Here is a 23,128-nt window from a genome sequence, read left to right on the forward strand (position 1 = left end):
TAATATGTCCTGGCTGAATATCAGCCTGGATCAATATGCCAAACAGAATAATTTTAGAGAAACAAATATAATGCGTTTATTTGATATTTTGTTTCTCTTGAGATTATTTCCCATTTGCTTTAAAATATGAAAACATCAAACCAAAGTCCTATTAATTGTAGCTTCAGCCACATCAGAGTGGCTCTCAAATAAATTCTTGATATATGCACAAGGACATCTTCAAGGCATTTTGGAAAAATTAGACTGTTAAGAGGACATAGAGGCAAAAATATCTGAAATTTTATATATGTTGAATTTGTGATAACTAGATTTCATTAAGTTTTTCAGGTTATCGTTGAAAAGGAAAATTAAAACTAAATGTGTGTTTCTTACATTGGATGGTGGATTCATGGATGGTTGTCAGTCTGCTTCATGAATTAAATACATTGTATACATTATTTTGGATGAATCTAATATTTCACAATAAAAAGGAGGAAAAGACTAAATACAGTTTAAAAAAGCATATATGATAACTATGTTAAAAGAGCCTGTTAGATAGCAAGTGCATGGTTATAATATTTTAAAACTTATGTTCTCTTATAGTTGAAAAACCGAGGTCGCTGGATCCACTGGAATGAATTAATTAAAAGTACTAGTTTAGGAGATAGACGTGTCAAGATTCAAGATATCATAGTCCCTACCATGGACACAATTAGATATACATTTCTAATGGATTTGAGTATTACCTATGCAAAGTAAGAAACTGTTATAACATGCATTTTAAATATTGCAATACTTTTCTTATAGAATCATAGGATTTTTTAAGTGAACTTCAGAATCCATTTTCAGATAACTGAGACACTGAGCAACCTACTAACATTTCCATAGTGACATCTGATGCTCTCAGTAAACCTGAAATCCAGACTTCCTGTCACCCACTCCAAACCTTTGCCATCCTACTTTGTTGCCTCATAAGCCACCTTTTATTTCTCTTATTTGTAATAGTGGACTAAAAGTCAGTTACAGTGTTAATGTTGAAAAAACAGGCATTCTATTCACAGGCTCACCATACTCCTTAGGAATCAGACTAACATTGATTCTCTCATTTGGCATTGTTCAAATACGTCCTGTGCCAGTTCTTCATCATTTAAGATGAACATAAAAGACTCAGACTTAAATCAGAAGAGTACATCAAAAAAGATGAACAGCCTAGCACATACCATAGGCATATCCATACCAATTTTCTTAATAACACTTTCATAGTTATTTTTCTCTTAAAACACTAGCCATAATTTATCATTAATTTTATAATGTTTAAGTTAGACAAGCTTACATAATATGCATGAATGTCATGGTTTGTTTTTGATGAAGAACCAGTTTCTGAGTGAATTTTGTGACAGTTTTATCTTGTGTGATTAAAAAAATAAAAATAGCTTATGAGGGAGCATAGTTGTTCAGTTGCTAGGTTGTGTCCAACTCTTGGCGACCCATGGACTGTACCACAACAAGCTCCTCTATCCTCCACTATCTCCCAGAGTTTGCTCAAATTCATGTCCATTGAATCAGTGATGCTATCTAACTATCTCATCTTCTGCTACCTCCTTCTCCTTTTGCCTTTAATCTTTTCCAGCATCAGGGTCTTTTCCAATGAGTCATCTGTTTGCATCAGGTGGCCAAAATATTGCAGGTTCAGCTTCATCAACAGTCCTTACAATGACTATTCAGGGTTGATTTCTTTCAGGTTGACTGGTTTGTCTCCTTGCAGTCCTTTGGACCATAATTCGAAAGCATCAATTCTTTGGCACTCAGTCTTCTTTATGGACCAATAATGAAATAGGGAGGAACATTATTTTGTCCCTATTTTTTGTCCCGTGGTTGCATTTTTGCATTTAGAGGCTAATGTTAAAATCTTAAAATATTAACAGCACCAAAGAATTGATGCTTTTGAACTGTGGTGTTGGAGAAGACTCTTGAGAGTCCCTTGGACTGCAAGGAGATCAAACCAGTCAATCTTAAAGGAAATCAGTCCTGAATGTTCATTTGAAGGACTGGTGCTGAAGCTTGAAGCTCCAATACTTTGTCTACCTGATGTGAAGGACTGACTCGTTTGAAAAGACCCTTATGCTGGGAAAGATTGAAGGCAGGAGGAGAAGGGGATGGCAGAGGATGAGATGGTTTGAGGGCATCACCAACTGAATGGACATGAGTTTGAGAAAGCTCCAGGAGTTGGTGATAGACAGGAAAGCCTGGTGTGCTGCAGTCCATGGGGTCACAAAGCGACTGAATGACTGAGCAACTGAACTGAACTGAACAAAGTCTTCCTTAGACATGTTGGGCTTCTCTGGTAGCTCAGCTGGTAAAGAATCCACCTGCAACGCGGAGACCCCAGTTTGATTCCTGGGTCAGGAAGATCTGCTGGAGAAGGGATAGGCTACCCACTCCAGTATTCTGGCCTGGAGAATTCCATGGACTGTATAGTCCATGGGGTCACAAGGAGTTGGACACAACTGAGTGACTTTCACTTTCACTTTAGGCATGTTAGATATTTGTCAATTCTCAGGAGTTCCTAGTATAGGAATTCTTTTGTTCCATGAACCATTTGTCAGAATAATGCTTTCAAATGAATAAGTAAAAACATAGGATTATAAAGAAAACCACATATTAAAATACATTTATTAACATATTGAAAAATTTGAACTCCAGTAGTTAATATGTGTGCTTCTTTATTAACATGTTAAATAATAAGATCTAGCAGTGAGTCTGATGATGATCATAATTTTGAAGAAGTAATAGGCGTAAGTGATATTTTTGAGATATCTAACAATTATATTTAGTATAACATCTGTGATGTCTGTTGATGACAAGCACACAGGTACTATTATAAGTTGCTCCATTTTCATTAAGGGTAGTGAAAGTAAAGATACAGCCTTTATGTCCTCTAAGTTCTGAATACTGTAAGAATTTCTTCAGTTGGCTCGTAGGCCCCAAGTTAAGAAAAGTTTTTTATTTCGTAAATTATCTTAATAAGTAGTTTTTCAGAACATGAGTGTTACTCAGACTGGAAAGTGTAGATGAATTCTCAGGCATCACTATAATTCTAACTGATCTGTTTTTTGTTTGTAGTATTGATTTCATGTTTCTACTTCAATGGTAATTTTTAAAATTAATATTATCGTAATTTGGGTCATATAGATGACTTTTTGTATACTGAATACTGCTGTTCAGTTTTAATGCCAGGCTGTGTGTTTGTCTTCATGTCGTGCATGGTGCCACGTTATCACTTAGAATGATAGTATTTAATTTTCACTTCAGTATGTCTCAAACTGGAGTTCTCCAGGTTTCTGTGAACATAAACTCAGGAGTTTTTTCCCCTTTAAATCAGTTCAGACTACTCAAAAATGAGAAACCCTACTTGAAGCTCCTAGAATAGAGAATTCCTTAGAGTTTGCTTTTAGATGGGTATTTTCAGTTAGTTATACTGACTTGATTAAAAAATGCTATTGATGGGTAGATACAGCTGTTACTTTTTAGAATTCACTGCCATTTACTTTCTTACAGAAATCTTGTGGTATTGAGATAACTGCACAACAGCTTCAACCTCTCTCTTTGTCGTCACCCTAATATTCCACACTCACCTGTATCTCTAACTAAAAAGTACAAATATAGCACTTTCTGAGGAGACAAACGCTGGCTTTATTTTTTTTTCTGAAAAGTTAAGCATGTGACTACTTGTTTTAGCATATAACAATGTTACATCTGTCCAAATAATAGTGTGTTACTATCTAAGTTTTGAAAGTAAGCAAAAATGTGTGCCAGTTGTTACTTTTATCAGTCTTTTATGAAATGGCAATGATAAATTAAAATGTGAATTTTTGGATGAAGATGATTTGATTATTATTTATGTTTTTAACTAACTCCAGCCTTCTCTAATTGAAATATATTCTGACTTTTTCTCCTTCTGATGATATGTTCATTGTTTCATTAAGGCCACTACTTTTTGTGGGTCCAACGGGTACAGGAAAATCAGTGTATGTGAAGGATAAGCTGATGAATCACTTGGAAAAGAACCTGTACTTTCCTTTTTATGTTAATTTCTCTGCACGGACCAGTGCCAACCAGGTTCAGGTTAGTTAAAAGTTAGAAACATGGATCTATCATTTTTAATTTTTTTACTTATTTGATTAGCATTTAAAACTATTTTTTTCTTTATAAACAGCTTGGTAGTTTTAAAATTTTTTATTGGTGTACAGTTGATTAACAGTGTTGTGTTAATTTCAGGTGTACAGCATGGTGAATAATAAAACTGTATTTTAGTAAATCTTCTATGAATTTAAATAAAACTTCAAACATTTTATTTTTGGCTTTAAAGTAATTTTTAAAAATCACATTTTAAGGACAAATTTCAAGAGAACATTTTTGCGTTAATACTGAATTGTTGAGCTTTGTCAGCTTTTTTTCTCCCCAAGCCCAAGAAGCAACAGTTGATTTCTTAACTGGAGAAGTATGAAGTATAAGAAAAGGGAGGGAGGGAGGGAGGTAGAGAGAGAGGTTTTTAACTTGTTCTTTCAATACTCTCCCAGATGGTCCTTAGAGGCATTTGCTGCTTACTGAAGTTCTGTCAGTGAAAGATCTTTCAAACCATAGACTTCTTATTGTGTGACCCACCTTTTACTCCTAGAAAGTACCTATGAAAGTACCACATGAGATCTTTTCTAATTACCATTTTTACCTTCCATTCCTAGAATTATATCTATCCATTCTCACCTGACCTGTGGTGCTTATTTTCTTTGTTATAAGCTTATAGAATTCTCTGATTTCAAAATACTACAAATTTAGATTAGTGCTTTTAAAAATTAAGTTAAAGTTAATAGATATGTTGGGGTATCTAGTTTGGGAAAAAGTTTGCTGTGTGCGTGTGTGTACAATGTAAATATATAAATAGGTGTGTACATACCAATTCTGAACACATAGAAGGGTTTCAATATATGCTCTTTGAATGATGTTGAATATAAAGTTTCGTATAACCCTAAAAATGAATAAATTTAAATAAATAACATGGTAATGCTTGACATTATTACCTTACATAATTAGACTTAATTTTTTTCTGGTGTTAGGTATGGCTTTAAATATACTACACTTTCTTCTTTATGTTTTAGAACATTATTATGGCTAGACTGGATAAAAGGCGCAAAGGAGTTTTTGGACCACCTATGGGAAAGAAGTGTATAATTTTTATAGATGACATGAATATGCCTGCATTGGAGAAATATGGAGCTCAACCTCCTATTGAATTACTACGACAATTTTTTGACTGTGGGAATTGGTAAGTATTTACCTGAAGTTTTAAGTAGCTATGTTGAAGTAACTTCTTTTTTATTTTTTCACATCAAAATAATACATTTTTGCAAATTACTTAATGGGAGAAAATGGTTGTTCAGATTTTCTTATATGGAAAATTTTAGAATACCTTCCTATACTTTTTTATATCATGGAAGAATAATCCACCAGTGGAAATATATTTATTTAATAATGTGTTAGTTTTTGCCCTTTTAAGCTACTACTTTCAGTTATTAAAAAGAATTTACCAATTATATCTTTTACTATCACCCAGCACTGAGAATTTATGGATAGTCTCCAACCTAAGTAACCATAACCAGCACTCTATGTTTCCACCATTTTAAATTCCTTATATTATCTATGATTATTTGGGACTACCATATCTTTGAGATGGCTTGGTTTTGACAGCAATTTCATGAATAAGTCTTCCACTCCTTCCACCCTGTTTTACAATAATATGATTAGTTTCCAACACATATGACATTGTATATTTTAGTTAGGATGAATAATTCTCTATTTCCTCCTATTAAAATATTTTCCTAATCCCTAATATGCTATGATTTTTATCTCAAGGCAAGGATAGATTACTTATGAAGCTAAATCATCTTTTGGGATTATATATTGTTTTGTTATTGCATGCCCTGGAATCTTGCCTTCAGGAGATAACCACTGTTAATAGTGTATTCTCTATTCTTCCAAGGTTTTTTTTCTATATAAATATATTTTTATTTTAAAAAAGACCCATGTTGCACATAATGTTTTATAACTTATTTGCACTTAATATATTTAACTATATTATTTATATGTTTCATTTACCTATCCATATTATTGGGCTTCCCTAGTAGCTCAGACGGTAAAGCATCTGCCTGCAATGCAGGAGACCCGAGTTTGATCCTTGGGTCGGGAAGACCCCCTGGAGAAGGAAATGGCAACCCACTCCAGCATTCTTGCCTGGAGAATTCCATGGACAGAGGAGCCTGGCGGCCTATGGTTTATGGGGTCACAAAGAGTCAGACACGACTGAGCAACTAACACACACACAAGCATCCATATTATTTGTCTATCTCATTTATTTTATTGGCTTTTAATACTATTTAGTTTTGTGAATCTTACTATAATTTATTTAACCAGTCCCTTATTGACAGTTATTAGAGTTGCCAAAAACCAGGTCATATTTTCATATTTTCTATGGTGCTTTTAGACTAAAGACTGGCTATATAGATTTTTCCCACCATCACCCCCCTTTTTTGCAAGAATTTCAATGTTAAAGGACTTTATGATCTATTGGAAATAGGCGCCTTTTCACTCTGAGCAGTTCCCACTAAACTGAGTCATTTTATACCCTTTTTTGATTAAAAAACCTTTGTTATTCCCTAATGGGCATCTTTTTATGTAACAAAAATGTATAGGTTCTCTTTATATATCCTTCTGTGCTCTGAAGATAAGATTTGAGATGAGAAAAAGGAATCAGAACTTAGCTGTAAGTAGAGTAAGTATATAGCTTATTGTCTAAATAAGGACATTTCTGAGAGAAAAGGGAGGATGTTAATAGTTACTACAGGATAGGCACAAACAAGAATTTTCTTAGACAAAGTGGGACATATAGCCATCTTGCCTATAACCGGCTACAAAAAAGATTGATCTCTCATCCATACTTCTGGATTTGGAGTGTAAGACACAAAGCAGAGAGTTAAATGGAAAGAAGAATTGGAAAAAAGAAAGGCAAGAACAAGAGGAAGGGACATTCTAGATACCCAGAATCTGGACAGCATTATCAGTGTCAGTGAAAGGAAAAGCAGAGTGCTGCTTTAAAACAAGTTTTCTCCACAGATTTTTGGTTGCCTGAGGTGGGGTGGAGCAAAATAGGTAAAGGGGGTCAAGTAGGTCAGGGGGCTGCAATGTACATCATGTTGACTATAGTTTAATAATATTGTATCACATATTTGAAAATAGCTCAGACGATGAATCCTGAAAGTTATCATAAGAAAAAAAAATTTTGTAACTGTATCTGGTGACAAATGTTAACTTATTATGGTGAACATCTTGCAATATATGCAAATATCAAATCATTATGTAGTACACGGAAACTAATGTTATGTCAGTTATACCTCAATTTACAAAAAGAAGTAAAAATTATAGGAATCCTTAAAAAAACTTCTCTTTTACTCCAAGTAATATCTAATCTTCTTCCTTTTAGAAAAGCTAAAATCAGATAAAGTTTCAAAGGAGCTCTACTTTTCAGCCCATCTTGTTGGCTTTATTACTGACTGTTTTGGGATTTTTATGTGCTTTCAAGGTATGACCTGAAGGACACAAGTAAAATCACATTGGTTGACATAGAGCTGATTGCTGCCATGGGCCCTCCAGGTGGTGGAAGAAATCCAGTCACTCCCCGTTTTATTCGGCATTTCAACATCTGCACCATTAATACTTTCAGTGATGAAACTATGGTCCGAATCTTCTCATCAATTGTAGCGTTCTACTTTAGGACTCGTGACTTTCCTCCTGAGTACTTTTTAGTTGGGAACCAGATTGTCACTGGGACTATGGAGGTGAGCAAAGAATGCAGAACAAAGTCTTTAATAGTACATATATCTGCATTTGATCCTTCGGTTTTTGTTTTTGTTTTATTCTTTTCCCCCTTAGCCATCTACTTTTTGTCTTCACTGTCAGGAAGGTTTGAAAACAGGAAGATTGTAGGCTTTGAAATTGGGAAATCTGGCTGGATTTGAGTCTTGACTACTATTTCTTAACTATCTAGCCTTGTGCAAGCAACTTAACCTTAGTTTTTTAATCACTAAAATGGGAGCTAATATCTATTTCACAAAGGTTGTTATAAGGAAATCATCCAGAACCAGTATCTGCCACATTGTAGGTGTTAACTTAATTGTTGGGTTCCTATTCTAGTATTTATTAAATTTCCCTTTTCTCTCTCTCTTTCTTCATGTTTATGTAAAAAAAAAGAAAGAAAGAAACTTAAGCAGCTTATGAATACCTTATTTTGCCAGACTGCATAACTTAGCAGTGGAAGTGAAAAAAAAAAAGGTGGGACACAAGGGTGGGACTAGAAAACAAGACTGTCCATATGGCCAAAGAGTAGCCCTTAACTTACTCAATGTATGTTACCTGCCTGTGTTCAGAGGCCAGAGCCAGCGTCATAGCTGATGGTAAAAGGAAAAAAAAAATGTATTTAAAGTAATTTAGTGATAATCTCATTGAACTAGGCTTTCTGGAGGTTGAGATCACTGCAACCAGAAGCAAAAAGCCCCCTAGAGTCATTCCATCAGTTCCAAAAGCATTGTGTCTTTCTAAAGTTCTTCTGCCCCTGTTCTGGTGAAATAGTGTGTTGTTAAAATAGAGAAACTAAAATAGCAAAGAGATAGTCCATGGTAATTATACTTATATACTATTATAAGTATACTTATTATAAGTATACTTATTATACTATATAATTATACTATACTTATTCTGATACAGAAAAGTGCTTCTCTTTATAAAATGTATTTGTATTTCTATTTATAAAATATGATATTTGTATTATGTATTTATATATCCTGGAAAGAGAAGGGAGTTGGTTAGGCAGAGTAGAATACAGAAAGGATCTTCTGGTTTTTTTTCTGTCTTTGACACACTTGGTAACACCTATCATGTGTGGAGATTAGGGGAGGAAGATGAATTAGAGAAGATATAAATTAAATAAATTTATAAATTAAAAAATAATTTTATTTGGATCTTTCTCTATATAATTTATATCTCTTCAAGAGAATGATAAACTTAATGAATTCAGCATGTAGTAAAAATATACTTCATTTTGATATTATAGCCAATTAAGATAGAAGGAAGAGAAGGGAGAGAGAAAACAAGAGAGAGAAGGGAAGGGAGAGAATATGTTGATTTGAAGTCAGTGGTGGTCAAAGAAAATTGTTTCATCATCTTCTTCATGTCGAATGCTTCAGAATACATTGTCTGATTTCACTTTCTGCTGAAGTTTTTGTTCACTGTTTAATCCCAGATCATTCACCTTTAAATGGAACAACTATAATTACTGGGAAGTAAAAGCATTGTCACTTTTTGGGCTTGGATGGAATCAGATGATATTAAGTTCCTTCAACTTTATAATTCCTGGTCAAGTGCTGTAAAGCAAAATAAATAGATAATATGCCATGCTAGACGCAGAACTATACAATTTTCCAAGCCAATATAATCTGATAGAATAAATAAAATGTTTTATATAATATACTTTTTGTTACAGCATATTATATTGTTGTTGACTTTATACAGTGTTGTTGGCTTTGCTGATTATAAGCATTTGATTTTTTCCTTTGTTGCTTTCTTCACATTCAGATATATAAACAATCTATGGAAAATCTTTTGCCCACTCCCACAAAATCTCATTACACTTTCAACTTGCGGGATTTTTCACGTGTCATCCAGGGCTGTTTGCTCATTGAAAGAGATGCTGTGGAAGGCAAGCACACTATGATCCGTCTGTTTGTGCATGAGGTTCTCCGAGTGTTTTATGATCGCCTCATTAACGACAATGACCGATTCTGGCTGTTCACTTTAACCAAAAATGTTGTAAAGGACCATTTTAAAGAATCATTTGATAGTATCTTTTCACATTTGAGGAAAGGGAATGCACCAGTGAGTATATTTAGTGCTTAAAAACAAGTTAAAACAGTCTAATAGCATGAATTATTACACCAACTTATCTTTAAAAGAATGCTATTACTCCTTCACAATCATATTCTTTTTAACTTTCCTCATAGATTGATATTTAGCTTGAGAAGATTTGATTTCAGAATAGTTATGTATATAACATAGAAGTTATATGTTAGGGATTGAATGAGAATAGTAGATATAAGGTGCTTAGCATGGTGACTATCCCTTAGTAGTTACTCACTAAGTGGGTGCTTAGAATGACCTTTCCAGTGTAGGGGGGAGGAGGGAAACTTATATGATGGAAAAAAGCTCTTCATTTCCTCAGGATATAATGTAATTTCAGGTGTTAATTATACAACTGTATTAGTTACTACCTGAATGTTTAAAAGAATTAAGTTTATTTTGGAGAAAAATTTAACTTTTGTAATTCATTGATTTCCATTTTATAGATAACTGAAGAGGAGTTAAGAAATCTCATGTTTGGTGACTATTTGAATCCTGACCTTGAAGGAGATGACAGGGTTTATATTGAAATTCCAAATATTCATCATTTTAGTGATGTTGTGGACCAGTGTTTAGATGAGTATAATCAAACTCACAAAACAAGAATGAATCTTGTCATTTTTAGGTACCTGTATTTGGTGTTGATGCTTAAAATTACTATTTGTCAAATTTTATTGTGAAATGTTTAGAATGTAAAAAAAGTTTTTTAAATTTGAATTTATTTGAATATTTATTTAAATTAATTTATTTGAAATCTCTAGCAATTTATTTGAAATCTCTTGGGTAGCCAACCCTCCCTCACTGCATTCGCATTGTTCCTTGCAGGGGTAAAAAGAAACTCATGTGTTTCTTTAGATTTTTACTACATGTGTGTGTTCCTAAGGGCTTCCCAGGTTGTTCAGTGGTAAAGAATCCACCTACCAATGCAGGAAGCGCAAGTTCAATCCCTGGGTTGGGAAGGTCCCCTGGAGGAGGAAATAGCAACCCTCTCAAGTATTCTTGCCTGGGAAATCCCACGGACAGAGGAGCCTGGTGGGTTACAGCCCATGGGGTCACAAAGAGTCGGACAGTTAGTGACTGAGCATGTACACATATAGGTTCCTAAACATACAGGCAGTCTTATTTTGCATGTTTAAAAATCATCTAAGTGATATCATACTGTGCATATTCCTTTGCAAGTTGGTTTATTCCAGACTGTGAAATTCACAAAAAACAAATTTTTACTACTGTATTGCATTCCACTGTATAATTTTAACACAATGCAATCTCTCTTCTGAGATAGATTTCTGTTTCAGATACTAAGTACTGTAAACTAGGTAACTTCTAGTTTTTGTAATTATGAAAAAGGGTTGAATATTCTAGTCTCCTTGGTTACATGTGTAAGGATTTCTCTAGGCTATATTCTTGGAAGTGGAATTATTATGTCATGGTATGTTAGCATCTTCTACTTTACTAAGTTTTGCCAAAGTATCTTCAGAAATGATCATTGTTTTTAAGAACTTCCATTGTTTCTCACCCTTGCCAACACTTAGGATTGCCAAATTTGGTTAGTTTTGTCAGTATCACACTGTGTCTTTAGTTTTAATTTCCCTGATTGCTAGTGCAGCTACCTTTCTTGAATGTATTATTTAGTATATAATGGACTTCCTAGTTCTCACATAGAAATCCTAGTATTAAAATGTTGAATAAATTTTTTCTTTTTTTTTACCATGCTTGTGATATCTTAGTTCCCTGACCAGGGATTGAACCTTGGCTCTTGGCAGTGAAAGCACAGAGTCCTAACTAGTGGACCACCAGGGAATTTCTGAAGAAATCTTTTAAATAAAAATAATATACTCCAGTACAAATAGTTAACAATTTCATTTAATTTTGTAACTTACATATATTAGGTTTCCTGAATTTGTACTTCAAATAGTTTTCCTTTACATCAAATGGTCGAATTGTAACTGCATTTGAAATACCACACTTATTCATGATTACATCTTTAAAATTGAGTTAGTAACATATGGGACAGCAAAGTCCATCCTTCTAGGAAAGTAAAGCAATAGTTATGGGTAAATAAACATTTACATTCGTGTTTTCAAGTGTAATAATATCTATATATCATAGGTATGTATTGGAACATTTATCACGAATATGTCGGATTCTGAAGCAGTCTGGTGGAAATGCTTTGCTTGTTGGACTTGGAGGAAGTGGTCGTCAGTCTTTAACTCGTCTGGCTACATCCATGGCAAAAATGCAGATTTTCCAACCAGAAATTTCAAAGAGTTATGGTATGAATGAGTGGAGAGAGGACTTGAAGGTAAAATCATGAGGAAATCTAGTGTGTAAAATAACATCCGTGGATTCTTTTATCTGTAAAGAGAGAGCCAACCTGTATAGCTAGCTGTGTACTGAATGCAATGATGATAATGGTGATAATAATACTATCCCTAGGCAGTTACTGCATGTGCTGAGCACTCTTTGAAGTGCTTTACATATGTGCTTTCGTTCTACAAGTATGACAATTCAGTGTAGCAGGTATGGTTGTCTCTGTGTTTTACTGATGGGGAAACTGAAGTTGAGAACAGGTATGCACAGCAGAGTGGGATTTATAACTTAAGTCTTATCCATTGCATTCTTACCATGCTGCTGCTGCTGCTGATTCTATCTTTATTCTAGTTCAGAAAGGCCTTATTTCAGACAAATGTGTTTTTTCAGTAGACTGTTAGATATAAACCTCAGTGGTGATGACGATGTCATCAAAGTTGTCAAATCTTAATAGTTTCTTTAGAGCTGTGCTGCTGTTCCAGTAACCAATAGAATAGTGGAGGGCATACTTGGGGCTTCATACACACATGCCTGTGGTTCTGCTGGCCCTGGAAGAGAGATGACCCAAAGTGGAAAAAAACAAGAGAGACTTTGCTGGACTTTTTAAACTTTCTCTGACCCTCATGTACTAAATAAGTCTACATCTTAAAAGTGAATGTGGAGAACTGGCTTTTATATCTCCATTCTTAGATGGACAGATTCTTTCTTTTTTCAAATCCATCTTGGTTCCTGAAGTGAGACTGTGAATGGGCCCTCTTAAATCATAAGCCTGCCTCTGAATCAATGACTGTGCCTTGGGGCTTGGAAAACTGGCCAGTTGGAGTCTCCCACTGGAGGGATGGGTAAAATGGAGGCCCAGATTGACAGTGCCACCAGAATGGGAGAAGAGAAAGTGAAAGTTGCTTAGTCATGTCTGAATCTTTGTGACCCCATGGACTATAGTCCATGGTATTCTCCAGGCCAGAATACTGAAGTGGGTAGCCGTTCCCTTCTCCAGGGAATCTTCCCAACCCAGGGATCGAACCCCAGGTCTCCTGCATTTCAGGTGGATTCTTTACCAGCTGAGCCACAAGGGAAGCCCCAGTGGGAGAGGTACTACTCTAAAACTGAGATGCTGTTATCAAAAGAAAGGAAAGGGGAAGGAAAGCAAAAAAAAAAAAAAAAACGGATTTCCACCAGATTCTGATTCTAAGTACATTTTTATTTTAAGGCCCTTTTAAGGAATGTGGGCATGAAGGGCCAGAAGACAGTCTTTCTAATCACGGACACTCAGATTAAAGAGGAAGCTTTTCTAGAGGATATTGACAGTGTGCTCAATACTGGAGAAGTACCTAATATTTTTGCAGCAGATGAAAAACAAGAAGTGATGGAGGTAAATGCTTTTCAGGGAGTGCTGCTCCCAACTCAGAAATGTTACCTTGAAACTTTTCTGTTCTTCAGTATAAGTATGGCTTGTGCAGAGAATTTTGGTAATCAAAAACTTAATGTATATTTTATTTTAATACTTTTTTGGTAAATTTTAAGTAGTTATAACTGTAGAAGTATAGTTATGAGACAGAATTTTAATTATTTTAACTCATCTTTTTCCATAATGATGACAGTGTTTCATCCATTTGATCTTATTTAGCATGTTTTATGAGTGATTAAAGATTTAAAATCATGTCTTTTTTCCTTACCTGGAGAATAGGTGCTTTACACTGCTTTGTCAGTTTCTGCTGTACAGCAAAGTCAATCAGCTGTACATATACATATATTCCCTCTTTTTTGAATTTCCTTCTCATTTAAGTCACCTCAGAGCATGGAGTAGAGTTCCCTGTGCTATACAGTAGGTTCTCATTGTACAGAGTAGTGTGTATATGTCAAAAAATAAAATGAAATCATGTCTTATGGTTACAGTCATATGAGAAAATATAGCCTTAAAACACTACTTGATTCACTTTTATAGTTTGCCACTAATTAGTAAAATTTTCAAAGTTTAATAAAACTACTTGTATTGATTCTGGTACATCTGGGAATCATACTTTGTGATTTAGTTGAGAAAGAAAAAAATACATTTTTGATGCACCCACTACTTCAGATGTCCTGACCTTTGACCACCATTACTCAGATCTTCCCATACAAGATTTCAGCTAGTAGTTTCCCCTTTCCTGTTACCATAACTACTTTTACCCACAGAATACATCACTCATACCAGGATGCTTCATTCCAGCCTCCAGTGATAGTATATGGGGTAAAATGGATTCCCCCTCGTAGTTCAAGCACCCTGCTTTTCTCATCTATGAAATGAAACTATTATATACACAAAATAGTTCCTCCTACACAGCACCGTCAAATGAAATAAGGTAGTAATGGAATGTCAGGCACTTAGAAAGCCCTCAGTAAATGTGATGCACAACCAGTTCATGGCCTGGAGTGGGGAAGGAGAAAGGAAAAAAACAAAAATCCAAGTTCTCTACTTGTATCTGGGTAGCATCAAGGTTGTGGCTAAAAGTTCCTAAGAATGGTGATTCTCCTAACCCATAGGAAAAATATATTCCCTACGCTCCTTTCCAGGGAATGGGACCCTTTGGGGATTGGGATTTTCTAAACTTTGCAAGGCTTTTCTGCTCACTTTAATGGTTGTTTATCTTTTTCTTCTCATCACTTTGCTACAGAGCTTGTCCATGGCTTTACTATTTTACGGTATGATCCAAGAATAGCTTGAAGAAATTATTCCCTTCATATTCCACCCATGGTCAGAACTCAGAAGTACCAAAGTGCATCCTTTTTTTTTTTTTTTGCTTGCTTTGTACTAATATTTAAAAATATAAAAGGTATATAAGATAAGTTATATTAATTTCTTTGCATACCCTGCACTTTGAAGACCAGGTCTTGGACTTTGCTTATTTCATCCATCTGACACAGATTTTACTTGAAACTCCTGATAACTCATCTATAGAGCTTGGGCCTGATCCTGCCTACTGATCACCTCTTACAGACTCAGCACAGTCTCTGATGTTAGCATTACAATTGTAGCTTCAGCCTTCCATTTCCAGTCTACTTTTCCACTGTTCTGTTTGCACTCCTTGCAGAATTAAATTTCTGCAAAGTTTTTCTCAATTTCTCAGTGACTTATTTACCATATTTAGTGATATTCTCTCAGTTCTCTTTTAAAATTATCATTCATCTTGGAAATAACTCATCATTCCTCTTTTAAAAATATGTTTTTCTTTGCTGTGAAAGTTCCCTCATTTGTTCCCTGTCTCCTTCAATAACTACTCTTTTTCTTGCTCCCAGAATCAATTGTGCTCCCAAAGTATTAGTATTTCTATGTGCATGTAGATGTTACTCCCTACTTCTACTCTAGAAGCATTGACTTTTGTTATTGTTGTTGTTTAGTTGCTGAGTCGTGTCCGACTCTTTGTGACCCCATAAACTGTAGCCCACAAGGCTCCTCTGTCCATGGGATTTCCCAGGTAAGAATACCGGAGCCGGTTGTCATTTCCTCCTTCAGGGGATCTTCCTGACCCAGAGATCGAGCCTGCATCTCCTGCATTGGCATGTGGACTCTTTACCAGTGAGCCATCAGGGAAGACCACATTAACTATTATTTCTGTGTAAATAATGCCTATATTTATATCACCATCTTGTCCCTTTCTTGAACTCTTGTTCTACAGTTACAACCATGATTTACCTTTCTGTATTTGAATGTCCCCCTGTTAACTCAAGAGTTAATGGAGGTAGACAACCTGAACATAATTTCACAGATTGACACTGATCATAATAATCTTAATTTGAGAATTAATGTCAGGATGAATAAACAAAGTTGATTTACAGTTTCCCATAGATCTATATCTGTCACATATCTAGAGTAGAGAGTTCTTTTAGGAATAAATTCATTATCATCACACTGCAAATTGTATGATCATTGTGATCACTTGTGAAATTTGCTATTGGAAAAAATTTAAGTCTACCTTTTAAAATTTTATTTTCTTTTAAAAATCTGTTTATAAGATAATTTATTGAGTATGAAACCTTTTCTACTTTGAAGAAGGAGAAAGTTAGGATATAGAAAGCTGAAAAGTACTTACCTATGAGACAAGAACTGTTTTAAGTGTTCACATGTAGTAAGTCTTTGATCGCTCAACAACCCCTTGATATATTGGTAAGTACTCTTTCCCCCATTTTATGGATAAGGAAACTAAGTAACAGATTAAGTAACTTGCCTCAAGGTCACATAGATAATCAGATGCAAGCTGGAATTTGAATTCAAGAGGTTTGGTTCTAAAGCCATCATGCCAGACCTCATGTAAGATGCCTTTTTCATGTAGAGATATTAATAGGTTGGCCAAAATGTTCATTTGGGTTTTTTGTACACCATTATGGAAAAGCCTGAAAGAACTTTTGGTCAATCCAATATAAAGGAAAAAAAATAGAAGTAATGTATAATCTCATTGGGCTTCACTGGTGGCTAAAGAATTGGTAAAGAATCCACGTACCAATGCAGGATATGCAATGGGTTCAATCCCTGGGTTGGGAAGATCCCCTGGAGAAGGGAATGGTTACCCACTCCAGTATTCTTGCCGGGAGAATTCCACAGACAGAGGAGCCTGGCAGACACAGTCCATGGGGTCACAAAGAGTCAGACATGACTGAGTGAAATAATCTCATTACCAAACTCTATTATCATTTCAAAAAATAACAAACATTGTAAGAATAAAGTCAGATAGTTCAAATAGCAGAAGAATGTCCAAAATGAAAAGAATGATATAAGCCAAGAAAAATATCCAAAATAAAACATGAAATCCCTCTCTTTCATTCTCCTTTAAGTCCATCTCACCCAAAGGAACCACTGTTAGTAGTTTTTTGTGTTTGCTTCCATAAAAAGTGTATGTTTACACATATGCACCTATGTATTTTTTAATTTAACAAAAAGGATCATATTATGCATACGCTTGCACAATTTGGCCTTGCATTTATTTTTTCTTGCTGATCTTGCCATAGCACATGTTGATGCATCTCATTATTTTTAACAGTTGTTTAAAATTACAGTGTATGAATGTTTTATAATGTTTTTAACTGGATGCTTTAGTTGTTTGGATTTTTTCCTCTTAAAACCAGTGTTGAATTGTAGTGTCCCGTATGTATATCTTGGTGAACTTTTTGTGACTATTATTATAAGTTAAATTTTGGACACATACTTATTTTTAAAGTATAGAATTATGGAATTGAAAGTAGTTTTCTAAGCGCAGGCTATATCAAAGCTATTATATTGATATAAAAACAAAAATTTCAAGATATTTATAAGAAGAGTAATAAAAATTCTTCATATTTCAATATCTACTCATCTTTTTATCAGCTTACGTGTTTTTATTTACGAGGCTTTTTCTGGTATTCCCTAGGGTGTTCGTCCTGTGGCTCAGGCTGGCAATAAACACGGTGAACTCAGTCCCTTAGCCCTGTTTGCTTTCTTTGTGAATCACTGCAAAGAAAATCTTCATGTTGTAGTGGCCTTTAGCCCCATTGGAGATGCCTTTCGAAATCGCTTGCGGCAATTCCCATCCCTCATCAATTGCTGTACCATTGACTGGTTTCAGGTTTGTAATTTGCAGTATGTGTGTGTGTGTTAATTGTTCAGTTGTATCCAACTCTTTGCAACCCCATGGATGGTATCCTGCCAGGCTCCTCTGTCCATGGGATTCTCCAGGCAAGAATACTGGAGTGGGTGCCATTCCCTTCTCCGGGGGCTCTTCCCAAGCCAGGAATCAAACCTGGGTCTCGCATTGCAGGCAGATTCTTTACCATCTGGGCCATCAGAGATAACTAAATCTTTCGGACTCTTACAGAAATCTTACTCAACTTCTATTAATATCCATTTATCAAGTGTTTTTTGGTTACTCACTCTAATGGCAGCACCAGGGACTGAGAAGACTCCATGATCCCTAAAAACGATCTCATATACTAGAGTGGAAGACAAAAAAGACAGCCAGCAAATGAGCAGTCAGTTACATAAAAGAGCCATAGTCTCGGCATGCAAAGGTGTGCTTATTAAGACAGTGTCTCTCTGAAGCATGAAAATGAATTCATTACATAGAGGAGGGTTGTATAAGGAACCAGCAGAATGTATCTTTTATATATATATATATGTATGTACATGTATACATATATATACACATCCATATGTATATGTGTAAAGATATTTAGAGATAGATATATCTTTATCTATTTATACATATATTTATTATAAGGAATTGGCTTACATCTTTACGGAGGCTGATGATTTTCAAGATTCGCAGTTGGCAAGCTGGAGACCCACGAGAGCTGATGGTGTCATTCCAGTTTGAGGGCCAGCAGGCTTGAGACCTAGGAAAAGGTGTTCTGCTTGAGTTCAAAGGCAGGAAAAAAACTAATGTCCTCACCCGAAGGCCATCATGCAGGAGGAATTCCCCCTTATTTGAGGAAGTTCATCCTTTTTGTTCTATTCAGGCCTTCAACTGATTAGATGAGGCCCACTTACATTAGGGAGAGCAATCTGCTTTATTCAGTTTGTTCATTTAAATGTTGAACCCATCCAAAATGCACCTCACAGAAACAACTAGAATAATGTTGAACCAAATATGTAGGCACACATAAAATTAACCATCATAAGAGGATAGCACACGCAGAGGTGCAACAGTGGGGAGAATGTGGCTCATTTGGGCAAATAGTTAAATAGTTTGGTGTGGCTGACTGGCAACGAGGGCAACAGGAGTTAAGTTGGAGCTTTGAGTGGGTGCCAGGCTATAAAGGAATGTGTTAATGTGCCTAGGAATTTTGTTTTATACCAAAGACATTGCAAGGGCATTAACATGTATTTAGCTAGTCTATGTTTTAGGAATAACCCAAAACTCTTGGAAGCTTTATGGTGGATGATTTGGAATCAGGCAAAACAAGAGACAGGAAGACTAGCTGGGTGACAGTTTCAGTCATGCTAGCAGCAAATGATACAGGCTATCACCTCTTTTAAACAGGGCAAATCATCACTGCCTGTGTAAAACCATTCAGTATTTATGTTCTTGAGAAGGGTAGCTCATGGTGCCTTCTATTTATTTGTTTTATGCCTGATGTATTGTGGACTATAGATTGACCATGGATAATTTCTTTTAAAAATAATTTTCTAATACTAGTGCATTTTATTCTCTTTCGTCATCACTGCCTGTGGAAAACCATTCAGTATTTATGTTCTTGAGAAGGGTAACTCATGGTGCCTTCTATTTTTTTTTTGTTTTATGCCTAATGTATTGTGGTCTATAGCTTGACCCTGGATAGTTTCTTTTAAAAATAATTTTCTAATACTAACACGTTTTATTCTCTTTCATCTTTATCAATTGCATGTTTGAAAAACAGTAATTCTGCCCTTTTGAGGACTGCAGTGTGCTTCAGCTAGTGGATGTTTTAGAATTTATACAACAATGAATGTCATGTGAAACAGTTTTCCTTTATGCAAACTGTATCTTAATATTGCTTTCATTAAGTAGCCCCAAACCAAAACCAAACAAACAAAGCCTGTTAAAAGTTTTTCTTTGGTGAAATCTTATAAGTACAATTCTATTTCTGCATATGTTTTTTATAACCATGAGACTTTCTGTTCTATTATATGTGATTCATACTTATTGGGGGAAATTTTAAGAAAGAAGGAACTAGGAGTTGTGAATAGATAAGGGAAGTTAAATGGGTAACAGAGAGGAACCAAGATTTTACAGTGAAACAGTGGGGATACAGGAACTGTGTCAGGGGCACTGATGGCATTGTTTGAGGCCTGAGTCTTTTAAGGCTGGGAAGTGAGTGTGAACTAGTGTGTGTCACATAGTCGAGAAGTCACTGACTTTTTGGATAGATCTCTGTTCTCCGAAATAGGGTGTAAACTTACCAGAGGTGCCGAAACAGTTCAGAAGATAAGGGTAGAATTTACTGAAATACTCACTTGTGTATGAAATATCTCATGTGAATTGACATTGCTTCTCTGGTGGCTCAGGTGGTAAATAATCTGCCTGCAATGCAGGACACCCCGGTTTGATCCCTGGGTTGGGAGAATCCCCTGGAGAAGGGAATGGCAACCCACTCCACAATTCTTGCCTGGAGAATTCCATGGACAGAGGAGCCTGGCGGGCTATAGTCCATGGGGTTACAAAGAGTTGGACACAACTGAGCAGCTTGCACTTTTACTTTCACTTTCCCACTCAGTTTGTATGTCAGATGGCCATATGTCGTAGATAGTATGCAAGGGACCCTCAGGGATTCTTGCAATGAACTGAAAATTGAAGATATACAATGCAGTTATAAGTGGACAGTAAAAAGCTGTCATAAAACTAGCAGGAGCTAGCTCAAGCTCTGTGTCAGCTACATTTTAAGACCAAAAACAATGACAATTTAACAAGATCTGGTGAGACATTGGTTAAAACCCTGGTGGCTCAGACAGTAAAGAGTCTACCTGCAGCGCGGGAGAACTGCGTTCGATCCCTGAGAGTCGGACACCACTAAGTGACCACTTTCACTCGGAATATGAATTTGTATCAACTTTTTAAATAATAAAGCTTATTCCCAGGGTGTGTCATGACTTACAGTATTAGCTTATGATGTCATGGTTACCTATCAATAGCCATTTTCTACCCACTCCATCTTTGCTGACAGAATTCTGATTTTGTTTGGGAAATTGCTACCCAAGTAGGCAGAGACTAATAGGGATTCATTCCTGGTTGGCCTAAGTCACATTGGTGCTCCCACTCCTCTTACTGTTGACTGTTTGACACATGAGCCTTTTCATGACCTGCTCCTTACCAGTGGATCTGGATTTAAAGTCTGCCAGGGAGCTTTGGGGAGAAGCTTTTCAGAATAAAAAGAGTTACATGATCAGAAAATGGTGCTTATCTTGACATTTTACAAAAATACGTTTCTGTTAATAACAAATCTTTAGAAGCCTTTTTTGAGGTTTAAAAACATATTGGTACAGTAATACCATATGAATGTAATTAATAAATATGTATATACTGGTAATGGGTGCTTAACACTTTTTTTTTTAAACTAATGGAGTATTTGAACAAAAAGCTTGATTTTTACTAGAATAGAGGGCTGAACACTGAAAAAATTGATCTTAAAATGCATGTTGTCTACTATAAAGGAAAAAAATTACAAGCATCTTGTTGAATCTAAATGGAATGAAGTTTGGGAATACTCTATTGAGCAAGTGAAGATTAAGTACTCATTTAACATAAATTATTTCATTGAGTAAATATTTCAAATATTTACTGACAAGAGCTATTTAAGCACTGACGGTAACAGCAGTGAGGTAAGAGTCCTTGCTTTTGTGGATTTTACGTTTTAGTGGTGAGTTGGTGAGACAGACAAAAACAAATGAATAAATATGTCAAATATTGGTAAGTGCTAAGAAAAAATTCAAGATAAGGGAAAGAGTAATGAGGGAAGGAATGCTGTTTTAGAAAGAGTGCTTTGGGCAGACCTACCTGATAAATTTGCATTTGCACAGAGATGTGAGAGAGTTGAACCATATGGAGATCTAGATTAGGAGGGTTCTAATCAGAGGAACAGCAAATCCAAAGATCCAGGGCCAGAGCACCCTTTGTGTATTCCAGGAAAAGCAAAGGAACCATCTCACTGAGATGGGGAGTACTGGAGGAAAAGTGAGTTTGTGGGGAAGAAAATCAAATGTTCAACTTTGGATGTTGTAACAAGTAGGAATTATGATGAGCTGCTAGTAACAGAAAATGAAAGTCGCTCAGTCATGTCCAACTCTTATAGTCCATGGAATTCTCCAGGCCAGAATACTGGAATGGGTAGCCTTTCCCTTCTCCAGGGGATCTTCCCAACTCAGGGATCGAACCCAGGTCTCCCACATTGCAGATTCTTTACCAACTGAGCCACAAGGGAAGCCTGCTAGTAACAGAAACCTAAACTAAACACATAGGGGTTTTTTCCCCCTCTCATACAGAAGAAAAATCTGAAAACTGGGATTTTTGTGACTTAACACAGTCATCAGAATCCCATGTTCTTTCTTCTTTATTATCCTCAGCATGTAGTTTCCATCTTCAGAGTCGTCATATGGCCTAATATAGCTGCTAGAACTCCAACTTTCACATCTGTGTTCCAGGCAAGAAGTAGAATAATAGAAAGTAGGGCACAAAGACCCATGCCAGCTCTGTGTAACTCTGATGTCCCCACCCAATAGATGCTCATATGTCATTATCCACTCTGAATTGCAAAGGAGTTTAGGAAATGTAGTATTATAGCTGGGGATATTGCTATCTAGAATAAAATTGGAGTCTTAAGGAAAGGGGGCTGTTAGGTATTAAGAGGGCAACAAAGCAGCCCGTACCATGGTCATACTAAATTTGGGATGCCTACTAGACATCCAAGTGGAAGAGATAGGGAAGTGGTATGATATATCTTTGATATGTAAAGTATTATTGACCTTTCCTATATTGAGTTATCTTTAATTTTAATGTATAAAATACTTACTATATCTTTCATAGATTTACTTGTGACCTTAGTCCCTCTAATTCTATTTTCCCTATTAAGATTTTAATTTTCTCAACCCCAGATTCTTCTCTAATAGGAAGACAATTTATATAATTTGAGTGTGACTAATCATTTTAAATTTCACTTGTTTTTCTTTTTCTTATTTTTAGCCATGGCCTGAAGATGCTCTTGAACTTGTAGCTGTGAAATTCTTAGAAACACTGGATCTCACTGATATTGAACGACGAGAGATAGTTCCAATCTGCAAACGTTTTCACACTTCCATTATGAAACTTTCAGAAAGGTTAATATTAATAAATTTTAAAATGACAGTAATGCCTTGTAT

General features: G+C 35.6%; 1 protein-coding gene across 1 annotated transcript in view; it reads left to right on the top strand.

Moving 5' to 3' along the window:
* Positions 1–23,128, top strand: part of DNAH12 (dynein axonemal heavy chain 12) — a 188,842-nt gene that overhangs the window by 92,241 nt on the left and 73,473 nt on the right. Inside the window, exons 37-46 of the mRNA XM_081524814.1 lie at positions 583–734; positions 3,966–4,104; positions 5,136–5,302; positions 7,613–7,868; positions 9,661–9,960; positions 10,428–10,606; positions 12,091–12,283; positions 13,502–13,663; positions 17,673–17,867; positions 22,953–23,086. Of these exons, the coding sequence (XP_081380940.1) occupies positions 583–734; positions 3,966–4,104; positions 5,136–5,302; positions 7,613–7,868; positions 9,661–9,960; positions 10,428–10,606; positions 12,091–12,283; positions 13,502–13,663; positions 17,673–17,867; positions 22,953–23,086 (1,877 nt within the window). The remainder of the gene's footprint in view (positions 1–582; positions 735–3,965; positions 4,105–5,135; positions 5,303–7,612; positions 7,869–9,660; positions 9,961–10,427; positions 10,607–12,090; positions 12,284–13,501; positions 13,664–17,672; positions 17,868–22,952; positions 23,087–23,128) is intronic.

This window comes from Giraffa tippelskirchi, chromosome 9, assembly GCF_054371585.1.
Source record: "Giraffa tippelskirchi isolate mGirTip1 chromosome 9, T2T-mGirTip1v1.2.pri, whole genome shotgun sequence".
NCBI classification, from domain to species: Eukaryota; Metazoa; Chordata; class Mammalia; order Artiodactyla; family Giraffidae; genus Giraffa; species Giraffa tippelskirchi.